General features: G+C 39.5%; 1 protein-coding gene across 7 annotated transcripts in view; it reads right to left on the bottom strand.

Moving 5' to 3' along the window:
* Positions 1–12,889, bottom strand: part of SH3D19 (SH3 domain containing 19) — a 191,305-nt gene that overhangs the window by 98,979 nt on the left and 79,437 nt on the right. For 6 of the 7 annotated variants that reach the window (XM_066280934.1, XM_066280902.1, XM_066280917.1 and 3 more), the window contains exon 2: positions 1,984–2,023. Coding sequence is in view for 2 of the 7 variants with exons in the window: in XM_066280902.1 (XP_066136999.1) it covers positions 1,984–2,023 (40 nt within the window). In the remaining 5 variants the exon portion in view is untranslated. Of the gene's footprint in view, positions 1–1,983; positions 2,024–3,704; positions 3,815–12,889 lie in introns of those variants that run through there. The other variant, XM_066280944.1, reaches the window with a different exon arrangement.

The following is a 12,889-nucleotide window of genomic DNA, read 5'->3' as shown; positions in this document are numbered from 1 at the left end:
GTCATTGTCAAAGTTCTCTCTCTTACACTGTCTTTTTTTCCTATTATTATTATTATTTAAGTATTAAAAATAAAAATCTCACAATCTTTTCTGACCGTAGTGTTGGTCACATAACTGTATGTTTATCAAAACTTACAGAATCATACACTAAAAAGACTGAATTTTTTTAAAAGACTGAATTTTAATGTATGTGAATTATACCTGAAATATATCAGCCTTATATTTCAAACCACCCAGATTAGGTCTCACTAACTTATTTTTGATTGACAATTTCTGCAGAACGTATTGCTGTTCTAACTAATGATGTCATGGTTTATTCATTTGAAATCAATGCAGTCTAGGGATTGATACCACGCAAAAGCATCAGGGTTTTGTTTACCAGGCCAGCCAACCCAAAGAATGGCATTATCACCATTTTATCCATTCCCACAACACAAAATGCAACAAGAAAAGCAATGGAACGTAAAATAAGGAGAAAATAATACCAGAAAAATAACCATCCTTCCCAGAGGTTGGTTTAAAAAAATAGAATTTTGGCCTAGGAGTGGAAGTCAAACAATTTTCGACTTGTAAGTTTGACAAGGACTTTAAAAAATATTCTTCAATGCTAGTGAAGATCTCGTGAAACACTCTCTCACAAGAGTGGCTAAAAGGCTTAAGTAATACCACCTTTCTGGCATTTGAAATTGTCTAACAAGAAATTAAAGGATTCAATTGAAAAACATATACTAATAAAAATCCAGCATGAATTACACCAAATTTTAACGGTAGCCAGCCATCTCTAGCTAATGAAAGGCAGACTAATTTGTTTTGTTTCTCAATGTTTTTATTTTAAAAAATCTTTGTAAAAGGTATGTATTTAATTTATTTACTTTAGAGAAAGAAAAGAGAGATAAGGTGGGGTTGGAAGGCAGGCAGGGTGGGGGAGCTGAAAGCATTAACTCCTCACGGTTGATTCTCATAATTGCCTTGACCAGGCAAACGGGGGGTTTCATGCTGGGGACCTCAGCATTTGTTTTAATGAAGTGGCCAGGACCATGTTATAAAGAGAAGTCCAGCTTGACCTGTGGTGGCGCAGTGGATAAAGTGTTGACCTAGAATGCCGGGGTTCTCAGTTTGAAACCCTGGACTTGTTGTTCAAGGCACATACGAGAAGCAACTGCTACAAGATGATGCTTCCTGCTGCCCCCATCCTCTCTCTAAAAAAATCAATAAATAACATCTTTAAAATTTCTACAATGATCCCATGTTCGTTTATAATTAGGAAAAAAAGCAATCCACACTTAGAAAACACTAAAGAAAGGTGAGAAAATATACCACAAAAAGGAGAAAATAGGGACAAAATAATTTTTTGTAAGGATTTACCTATCACTGATATGAATTTTCAAAATAAAATACATCTGGCCCTGGCCGGTTGGCTCAGCGGTAGAGCATCGGCCTGGTGTGCGGGAGACCAGGGTTCGATTCCTGGCCAGGGCACATAGGAGAAGCGCCCATTTGCTTCTCCACCACCCCCACCCCTCCTTCCTCTCTGTCTCTCTCTTCCCCTCCCGCAGCGAGGCTCCATTGGAGCAAAGATGGCCCGGGCGTTGGGGATGGCTCCTTGGCCTCTGCCCCAGGCGCTGGAGTGGCTCTGGTCTCGGCAGAGCGACGCCCGGAGGGGCAGAGCATCGCCCCTGGTGGGCGTGCCGAGTGGATCCCGGTCGGGCGCATGCGGGAGTCTGTCTGACTGTCTCTCCCCGTTTCCAGCTTCAGAAAAATACAAATAAATAAATAAATAAATAAATAAATAAATAAAAATAAAAATAAAATACATCTTCCCAGTAGTCAATAATTTTATTAAAAAACTCTGTTCAGAGAATGAATAATATTTCCCTGTAAAGCTTCTTTGAATGCCATCGAAGATTCCAATCTACAGTAACTTTTTAAGGATACATGCATGGGAAACTTTATGCAGAAATATTAAATATTGTAAGTTCATACCTGGAAGAACGATGTTCTGGTTTATTTCGTTCGTTGCGATCTGCAAGAAAAGAAGATGGTGACATGTCAAAATGCTTTTTAAAAGCCCTGGATAACTTCTTAAATACCAGCTTCTATACCATTAGATTTCACAAGAACTGTTCAAAGGTTGCCATGTCTTCTCTTGCAAATGGCTCTTCATCAGAGTTGAGCGGACTGACAGAGGAGGCAGAGAGGATACAGCAAAAGACCAGCATATACGGTTTTCATGTTGGTTAAAATCATCTATCTACTTGGAAAATATATTATTACATGTATTATTTCATTTCAAAGATCTTTGCTATTTTAAACACTTTGCTAAAACCAAAACAAAACAAAGAAAGTAAGGAAACTGAAAAGCCACAAATTACTCAGCTCCAAAAAATCATTCCATGAATCACACGATTGGCAAAAACTTCTAACAGGATGGGGAGGGGGGAGAATGAGCAGTCAGCTACAGCAACATCTGCAAACACACTAAGATGAGTACTGCCTCATCCTTAACTCTCTACCACCCAGAGTGTTTCAGAAATTGGATTTCAATGTTTACAGGTAATTAGATCTAGTGGGTTACAGGGCAGTGGTCTACAACCAGGGTGACTTCACAATCCCTTCCCCAGAGGACATTGGGCTGTGTCTAACATTTGGCTATGTCTGGAGATATTTTTTATTGTCACAACCAAAGAATAAGGAGCTACTGACCATCTAGTGGGGAGAGACCAGGGATGCTGCTCAACATCCTACAATCACTCTGCAGCAAAGCATCATCTCACCAAAATGTCAACTGTGCTGAGGTTGAGAAAGCCTCCCAAAGGGTAAGAGATAGAGCTGACTGATCGATGTTTTCAAAAGTGCCTCTTTAGAATGCTGTAAAATGCCATTAATCAACTTGAACACTATTATATACAAGAAGAAACACAAAACCCACAGGTTGTCTTTTTTGACCCAGTATATGCTTAAAAATAAATAAGGTGAAGTAAAAGAGGTCTCAGTGCTATAGAAAAAAGAACACAAAGCAATGTGAAAACCACAATAAAATCCTATGCAATGTTGTCAAAATAGTTTTCTAAAGTATCTTCTGAATCATTACTATATAATAAAATTTAATCTCTAAACAAAGATTATATATGAATTATTTTGTTCTCCTTAATTATGCTGCATACAGATAAAATGTACTGTAAAACTCCTGGAGAGAATTATCGAAGAAAAGGAATCAGATTTATATAGTTAAGTGCATATGTCAATTCCTTCTGAATGAGTTCATAATCATAAAGAAATGTTTTTAAACCAAAAAGGTAGGAGAGTACACAGGAAGACACTGTCTTCTGAAAGACAAACAAAGAATATTGCAATAAAACATGCTTGTTAGATAGAATGCTCTCCCGAATGCACACTGTTAATATGCTTCTGGTTTCAATTTCTTTACACAGTGACTTAGTGGTATTGCCGCTTTTAAAACTTTTGCTTTAATTTAACTTGATTTTACCCTGCCCTTAAATAAAAATATCATGACTTTTCACTTGTTGAGTACTAAAAATTTAGTCATAAGCAATACAGCGCACATTATAATCATATTTTCAATGTTGCTCTTCAGTTTTTAGCCGGCTACTGTTGCTAACAAAAGTAAAGTATAATGTCTCAAAGTAAAGCTAGAAACTAGGTACAGATCAGCTATCCTCAGATAACAAAGCAACAACTCTTACCTGTGGCTAAAAATGAGCTCAGTCTGTCCGTAATACCATTTGTTGTGGCTGTGATCCTAGTTTCGTACAGTTTATTTAGGCCTGCAATCCCAAATTCCCCTGCAAATCTTCCTCCCTTCTACACAGGAGGAGGGGAGAAACAGAGTCACAATGCATGTAAACAAGACTCAGCATCTGAGGGCTTCCCTGTCGGGCCTGCTGATTGGCAGATGTGCTATGACCAGTCTGCACAGCTGGAATGTGGCCATTCAGGAAGTGAATGGCTAAAAGCTCGCCTTCGTTCTTGGGTTAAAACAGGAAAATTTTTACACTTTCTGTTTTAAGAAAATACAAATGTCTCCCCACAATACTTCTCTATTGAGCTGGTAATGAAGATCCAAGACATCAATCGATAATCTATTGATTATCAACATTTCCTACCAAATTCACTCAGTGTTACATTTCTATGTAAATAAATATGCACACAGTGTTTGTAACAGTACTCCTAAATCCCATATATTTGATAATTTGAAGGTATGAATAAACTATCCATTACAATATTCCCAACCCCTACCTCTTGACAATAGAAAACAAATTAAAATATACATTCTTGGTGTTATCTTTTCTTCTCAAAGTATGCAAGTAATTGGACTGTAAATTTTGCTATTAGACATCTCTTAGCTGGAATACTACAAATATGCAGTGCGTGTATGTTGTGTATCTGTGTCTACACACATATTTTTTTATATATGTGTAGACAGAGATACATATATATAAAAATAAATGTGTATCTGTTCTGGCAGGGTCAGCTTTTTGGGAGTGGCTAGACAGATTTTACTGATTTTTATATATTAATTTTAAGCAAAGTAATTGTCATGACAGCCAAGAACACTGTGTAATTGTTAAGAAATACATAAGTGGTGCCCTGGCCAGTTGGCTCAGCGGTAGAGGGTTGGCCTAGCGTGCGGAGGACCCGGGTTCGATTCCCGGCCAGGGCACACAGGAGAAGCGCCCATTTGCTTCTCCACCCCTCCGCCGCGCTTTCCTCTCTGTCTCTCTCTTCCCCTCCCGCAGCCAAGGCTCCATTGGAGCAAAGATGGCCCGGGCGCTGGGGATGGCTCTGTGGCCTCTGCCTCAGGGGCTAGAGTGGCTCTGGTCCCAACATGGCGACGCCCAGGATGGGCAGAGCATCGCCCCCTGGTGGGCAGAGCATCGCCCCTGGTGGGCGTGCCGGGTGGATCCCGGTGGGGTGCATGCGGGAGTCTGTTTGACTGTCTCTCCCTGTTTCCAGCTTCAGAAAAAAGAAAAAAAAAAAAAAAAGAAATACATAAGTGGCAATGCTGAATTTCTGGCAAAAATAATACGTGGTTATTACTTTTGTCCAAAAGCTAGGACGGGCCTGACCTGTGGTGGTGCAGTGGATAAAGCGTCGACCTGGAAATGCTGAGGTCACCAGTTTGAAACCCTGGGCTTGCCTGGTCAAGGCACATATGGGAGTTGATGTTTCCAGTTCCTCCCCCCATCTCTCTCTCTCTCTCTCTCTCCTCTCTCTCCCTCCCTCCCTCTCTCTCTCTCTCCTCTCTCTCCCTCTCTCTCTCTCCCTCTCTCTCTCCTCTCTAAAAATGAATAAAAAATTAAAAAAAAGAAATTTAAAAATCATTGTTTAAAAAAAAAAAAAGCTAGGACGGAACAAAACAAAGCACTAAGAGCAGATTCTATACCTGGATTTTGCCAATGGTAATACATTTGGATAAAATCCCCTTCAGAAAAATAAGACCTGATCTATAGCAAATATGAAATTTTTATCTTGCTATATACAGTGCTATAAGTGTATGGATTTTATTTATTTCAAATCAAAATATTTTTGGCACGTCCCCCCAATTTTTTTTAGTTTCTAATTTGTAAATATCAGGTTTACTGGAAAGTTCTGTCCGTTTCTATCACAAGTTTCGACACGTAAACACATGTTTATTTGGCGCATGTGTGCCTATTTTTATCACTTAATGTATACATACTGATGTAGCAAATTAACTAAAACAAAGTTGATTCACATTAGTCTTATGTGTGAAGCCATAGTGTACCATGGCTACTGATAAAGTTCATTTACGCCACTGTATTGTATACGAATTTCAACAAGGAAGAAATGCTACAGAACCATGTAGAAATTTATTGAAAGTGTTTGGTGAAGGTACAGTTTCTGATAGGACATGCAGAAGATGGTTCAAAAAATTTGAAACAGGTGATTTCGACCTTTCTGATAAGCCATGTTCTGGGTGACCATCTTTGATCAATGACGATGTTGTTAAGACCATGTTGGTGCAAGATCTTTTTCTGACAATATCAGAGATCGCAAAAAGGCTTAATTCAGCTCAGCAAACCATTTCGGACCATATTTGGATTATAGGATTGGTGTGGAAATATTCAAGATGGGTGCCACATGATTTAAGTCAGAAGAATTTGGATGATCAAGTCGTCATATGCACATCTCTGCTTGCTCGGAACAAAATCAAGCCCCTCTTGAACCGGATGATAACTGGGGATGAAAAGTGGATTACCTATGAAAACATTGTAAGGAAAAGGGCATATTATGAACCCGGAAAACCTAGCCCTTCCACCTCTAAACCAAATTTGACTCTGAATAAGAGAATGTTGTGTATATGGTGGGACATTCGAGGACCAATACATTATGAGCTTTTAAAACCGAACGAGAAGCTTAATTCGGAGAAGTATTGTCAACAACTGGATAATTTAAAGACAGCAGTCCAAGAAAAGAGGCCGGCAATGTTCAATAGGAAGAACATCATACTGCATCATGATAATGCCAGGCCACATGCTGCTTTGGGGACTCATCAAAAAAATTGCAGAACTAGGCTGGGAAATTCTGTTGCATCCACCATATTCCCTGGACTTAACACCCTCCGACTATCACTTGTTTTTGTCCTTACAAAATTTTTTGAAGGGCAAAAAATTCAAAAATGAAGAAGATATCAAACAAGCACTGGTTCAATTTTTCACATCAAAAGATAAAACATTTTTCAAAAATGGGATATACAAATTGCCCTCACGCTGGCAAGAAATCATTAATAATAATGGCAATTACATTATTTAATAAAGTTTATTGATGGTAAGAAAAATTTGTATTTTGTTTTATTCCAAAAGCGGACAGAACTTTCCGGTAGACTGTATAATTAGAATATACTTCCAAAGGCTTCCTGAACTTTTACATACTTAGAAATCATATAAATAACTTACTAGCCCAAAGTCTCACCATTTCTCCACAAAAAAGGTTTCCCCCCACAAATATGAATGCTCTAATTCTAAAATTTAGTTGCCAAATGCTGCACATTTTCTGTGGATGATGCACTAACGCCAGGGGCCACCAAGCTGAGCATCATGACTTAGGTCAAAGATCAGCAGTACACTCTCAATGTAAAGGTCAGCACAGCTGATGGCTATGTGAAAGGCTGTTGGTTTTGCAGGTAATGTCATACACACAGCATGACAGCACTTGCATTCCCTGTCCCTACTCATCCATGTCTGCTGGTCAGTAAAGCTAATTGAGGAAATGGAAGAATACCCTGCAAGGCACAGCAGAGGCAGAAAATAAGGCAGAGCAGCTACAAAGGTTGTTGTTGATGGCTGTATGTGTGTAAATGTGGGAAGGCGTAAAGGAGAGCAGGGAGGGACCCAGAGCACATCAAAGGGACTGAGAATCGGGAGAGAGGTAGGAAGGAACACTGAGTCAGTGACTCTGTGTGAGAACTCCAGATTACCCAAGTTTTCCTGCCGTGAGACTTCTGGTTCTAGGTAATCTGGACGTACATGGTTGTAATGTTTGTGTACTTAGGTGGCAAACCACTCAGAGAGATTTACCCCTGTTCTGGCAGGGACAGCTTTTTGGGAGTGACTAGACAGATTTTACTGATGATATGTAACCGTTTCAGGGTAACTCTGAATCTAATATGACAAACACTTGGAAATAAAGATTACAAAAAATGCAAATGTCATCTTTTGCTTTGATTAAAACTAAGAAGAATGACCAATTCAGAACTTCTGAAAACCTATTGTAAGACACACAGGCTTTAAGGATTTGGCTTTGACCACTTAAATGAAGAGAAAATCAAACTCCACTGAGTTGGAACTTACACTGCTAATTCAAGTTGGCAGTGAAAGGTTCTAAATCATAAATCATTCTTTGAAATTAATGGGGAGACTCGGTCTATGTGAATGATTACACCCAGACACACTTGCAACAGAGTATGAAATGGTATAAAGGACTCTGTCTTATACAATTTTGGAGTACTACAATCTCTCTTTAGAATGAGTATTAGCTATGAAGGGATTCTGTGTCACACTCTCAAGCATTATTGCCAAATTCCAGTTTGGGTGTAAGTATTAGCATATTATTAGAAAAAAACAAAAAACCCCAGCCTGACCAGTATTGGCACAGTGGATACAGCATCGACCTGGGATGCTGAGGGCCCAGGTTCAAAGCTCCAAGGTTGCTAGCTTGAGCGTGTTCTCATCAACTTGAGCATGGAGCCACCATCTTGAGCGTAGGATCATCAACATGATCTCAAGGTTGTTGGCTTGAGCCCTGCCCCTTTAATGCACACATGAGAAGAAATCAATGAACAAGTGACACAACAATAAGTTGATGGCTCTCATCTCTCTCCATTTTTCTCTATAAATAAATAAATAAATAAATAAATTGAAGAACGGAGCAGTTCTACGTAAATGTTTTGCATCATTCAATATTAACTAAAGGATCTACACATTCTCTTATGATGATTAGAATAAATAAAACAACGAATTCATCCTTAGAAGACAGAAGATAGTAAAGATTCACAAATCTTACTTTGATGACTCTTTAAAAGATAACAAAACTGGTTCTACTCAAAAAAACATGGAATTTTAAATATCTGACATCAGAGTTTCTGAGGCTTTTCTAAAATTTTTAAAGGGTTTTTATATTTAGGCAGAGAAAAGTTGACAATCTGTGTCTACTTGAAAAGACGCACATTCATTCTGCAATACTGCTAGCACCAAGAAATACCTATTCACTTCTCTTTTCTCATTTTTTCTACCGCCCTTGTTCAGCTGTGTTCCCAAACTGATTTTTAGTCACTTTTGAGACTCCCATATGACTAGTATATTGTTCCTTTAAATGGCAGGCTCCAATAAATATATTTATTGTTGTTAGAACCTCAGTGAGAAGGTTACTACCTCTTTTGGTTTAAACCACCAAGAAACTCAAGACAGTTTCTGTGAGTTACTGCTGCAGGAGAAGGAGGAGGCACACTGCAGAGAAGTGGACATGACCTCGGCCCACACTTCTGCAGGTTAAGTGGAAAAGTTGGGTCTTCAGCATGTCAACACTGACACTGTTCATTAATTCTAATTATAAAGTGCTTTAGCTCATTACGATGCAGCACCCTAATCACACAGGGAGGCGATGTTAGAGAAGGAAGCCAAGTCTTTTCAATACAGGAGTTGTGTCAACAAAGACGCAGATTATCTGTGGGATCCATTTTCTCCTTCCCGTGCCCACTGTTCATGCCTGCACTTTAGGTTCTGATCAGCACTTGACTGGACTGTTGTGTCCTGACTGGGTTTTTCAGTTCCAGTCCCTTTCCCTCTAATTCAGCCATATTAGTGGCCAGGTAAACCCGTGCCTCAGAAAAATTACAAATCACTGAGAGGATCACTTGAGACAGTGACAGTGACACCCCTCACACCTGGCCTATGCACAGTAAGCACAATTAGTACCGGCTTCCACTATACTGTTAAAAGGCTAGCTATGAACTAGTTGTAGTGACTGCTATTGCACAGTAGTAACTGTATACTTCACTCAACCTCTTGAAACCTCAGTTTTCTCATTTACAAAATGGGGAAGATACTATCTTTATAGTTTTTGTGAGGATAAATGAATTAAAGGGTACATAGAGCTTAGCCCAGTACCTGAAACATAAATTCTATGACTTTAATTCTGTTACGACTACTCTTTATCTTTAACATCCGGCTCAAGAACAACCTTCTTCATGGAACTGTCTGACTTCTCCTTCTCCTCATCATCTTTGTATTAATTTGCCATTGCTGCTGTAACAAATCACCAAACTCACGACTTAAAACAAAAACTAATTATCTTGAAGTTCTAGAGGCCACAGTCAAAATAGGTCACAATGGGCTAAAACCAGGGTGTCTACAGGGAAACATTCCCTCTGGTGGCTCCTGGAGAGAATCCGTTTCCTGCCTTCTCCAGCTTCTCAAGGTCACCTGCATTCCTTGCTTGTGGCTCCTTCCTCCAACAATAGAGCATCTTTAAATCTCTGACTTTGACCTCCCCCTTCTGCCTCTTTTTTCTACTTTAAAGGACACTTATGGTTACACTGGGTCCCCAGGATAATTCAAAATAATCTGCTTGTGTCACGTTCTGTAGATAAGCAATCTTAATTCCCCTTTGCCATGCAATACAGCACAGTCACAGGTTGCAGGGATTAGGACTTGGGCATCTTTGAGGGGGACACTTGATTCTGCCTACCACATCCTATTTGAACTCTCATATTATCTATACTGCTCACCTGACACTTAGCACATGACAGTGTGTATTATTATTTAGGGTTTTATGCTGTGTCCATCCCTTTACATAATTAGTGTCTGATGAAGGCAGAACTCTGCCTTAGACCCTGCTCATAGTCAGCCCTCTATAAATGTTTGTTGATAATGGTAATGCTAATTCCCTTCCATTTTCTTTTCTACCCTGTGTCCTTTAGGTTGTAGTTGGTTCATTGAAATATCTGATATTGCTGAAAAATGTTTTCCTAAGAATTCCCATACATAACTTACTTTTCATAAACACAGTATTAAGACTCACTTTTGCCCTAAAATGATCAACATTTTGTCTCTTCTTTTGTCTCAAAGTAGCTCTTACCAAACCAAAGCACACTTAGGAGAAAAAACAAAACAAAACTATAGCACATTTGAATTGAAAAAAGAATCAGTCTGACCAGGCAGTGGCGCAGTGGATGGGGCGTCGGACTGGGATACAGAGGACCCAGGTTCGAGACTCCAAGGTCACCAGCTTGAGCACGGGCTCATTTGGTTTGAGCAAAAGCCCACCAACTTGAACCCAAGGTCGCTGGCTCCAGCAAGGGGTTATTCAGTCTGCTGAAGGCCCGCGTTCAAGGCACATATGAGAAAGCAATCAATGAACAACTAAGGTGTTGTAACGCGCAATGAAAAACTAATGATGCTTCTCATCTCTCTCCGTTCCTGTCTGTCTGTCCCTGTCTATCCCTCTCTCTGACTCACTCTCTGTCTCTGTAAAAAATAAATAAATAAAAATGTTTAAAAAAGAAAAAAGAATCAGCTATTTAGTGGCAGGTTGCTAGTCCTTTATTAATAATTCTTCTTTAAAATGGTTCAACTCAATCGTTTTGATTGTTGAATTAAACTAACTATTGAACCGGGTTTGTTTGTCTGAAAGGAAGGGAGGGAGCAATGAAGGAAGGATGAGGAGAGATAAAGAAGCATCAACTCGTTGTTCCACTTAGTTGACTGCTTCTCATATGAGCCCTGAATGGGCTCAAACTGAAACCATTGGGGCTGAGCCAGATTGAACCCTGACTGGAGCTTGAACTGGTGTCCTTGGGATTGAGCTGCTGATCCCGGGGTCAAGCCAGTGATCCCCCCAGGATTGAACCAGTGACCTCGGCACTTTGGGACGATGCTCTATCCATTTTGCCACTGGCCAGGGCTGATCTTGGACTTTTATGTAAGTAGTTTCAGAGCTGAAATATCAGAGCTCCATTATACAGAGCTTGGTGTCTGTCACCTCCATGTCCAGCACCATGCTTGACACATAGGCAGCACTTCTCTAAGGAACTGAAGTCCTACTGGTTGGTGCAGGGCCAGGCATAGGATGCAAACACAAAAGAGAGTGGGAAGTAATGACAACAGAATCTCCCTTCCAAGCCAGTCAGTTCAAACCCTGATCTTTTAAGACTATATTAAATGTGTCCCTGTTTTAATCCTATCACTTATCACCCTGGCCCGATAGCTCAGTTGGTTGGAGAATCAGTCTAAAGCACAGAGGTTGCTGGTTTGATCCCAGGTCAGGGCACATACAGGAACAGATCAATGTTCCTGTCTGTCTGTCTCTCTCTCTCTTGTCCTCTCTTGCTAAAATCAGTAATAATAAAAAATCCTATCACTTATCTTTGATTTTGCATTGTTTAGGTTAATTTGTGCATGTTAGAATTACAACATTCCACAAAGAAGGCGAGCACTTAGTGTTGTCTCCAGGTGTCTACTACTTGGGTTGTACCCACAACGAGAAATCCATAAATATTCCAGTATGACACCGTAGGTAGTGGTTAAGAGCAAGAACTCTAAGAGAGGCCTTCGTCTTAGTTCTTGCTTCATTATTTATTACCTGGATGACCTCAGCAAGGTACTTAACCTCTGTAAGCCTCAGTATCCACATCTGTAAGAGGATAATAGTAGTACCCATCCCGTCCAGTTGAATGAGGATTCAGTAAAGAAATGCATATAAAGGATAGTAAGGTTGCTATCAATGCTAAGTGCTCAGTAAATGTTTCTATTATCATGATAATACCAGGAATACTGAATATTTATACAGTTCACAATATTGTGTGTAGAATTATCTAAAAGATTAATTATCCTTTGTCCAATATGGAGTTTCTAATTCTGTAAAATTTTTCTCTTGCTTCTCACTGGTCAAAAAGACAGGAATGTACTCATAAATAAATTCCAAAACTTTCCTTCTCCAATGGCTCCAGCCTCTTTCCCTTTCCAGCCTTCTTGTGCCAAAGGCTACCATGAAAACTTTTTCCAGGGCACCTTCTGACAGAAGTGATAAACAAGCCCTAAAAGCAAGCCGCAGGAGGGAGAAAGAGAACTAAAAGGCAGACAAAGGCAGTCTGTCCAGGATGAAAGATCATGGAAATACTAAAATCTGCCTTCATATTTTAGGATAGTATGGCTTTCTTTCACAAGACTCCAGAAAACAAAGATTTAAATTGTTATTTCAAGTGCCAAAGCACAGACAACATTAAACTAAGGTTACTTTTTTCCAGCTGTTACCGTAAAAATAAAGATTTTCTTTTCCTTAAAGAGAAAAAGGCCCATTCTTGTCATCTCCTCTTCCTTTATTTCTAATTAACTCAGATCTCATAATAAAGTTT

The sequence above is a fragment of the Saccopteryx bilineata genome, chromosome 1, assembly GCF_036850765.1.
Source record: "Saccopteryx bilineata isolate mSacBil1 chromosome 1, mSacBil1_pri_phased_curated, whole genome shotgun sequence".
In the NCBI taxonomy this organism is placed as follows: domain Eukaryota; kingdom Metazoa; phylum Chordata; class Mammalia; order Chiroptera; family Emballonuridae; genus Saccopteryx; species Saccopteryx bilineata.
The sequence above is the reverse complement of the archived record's forward strand: the minus strand, read 5'-3'. Positions and strand labels throughout refer to the sequence as shown.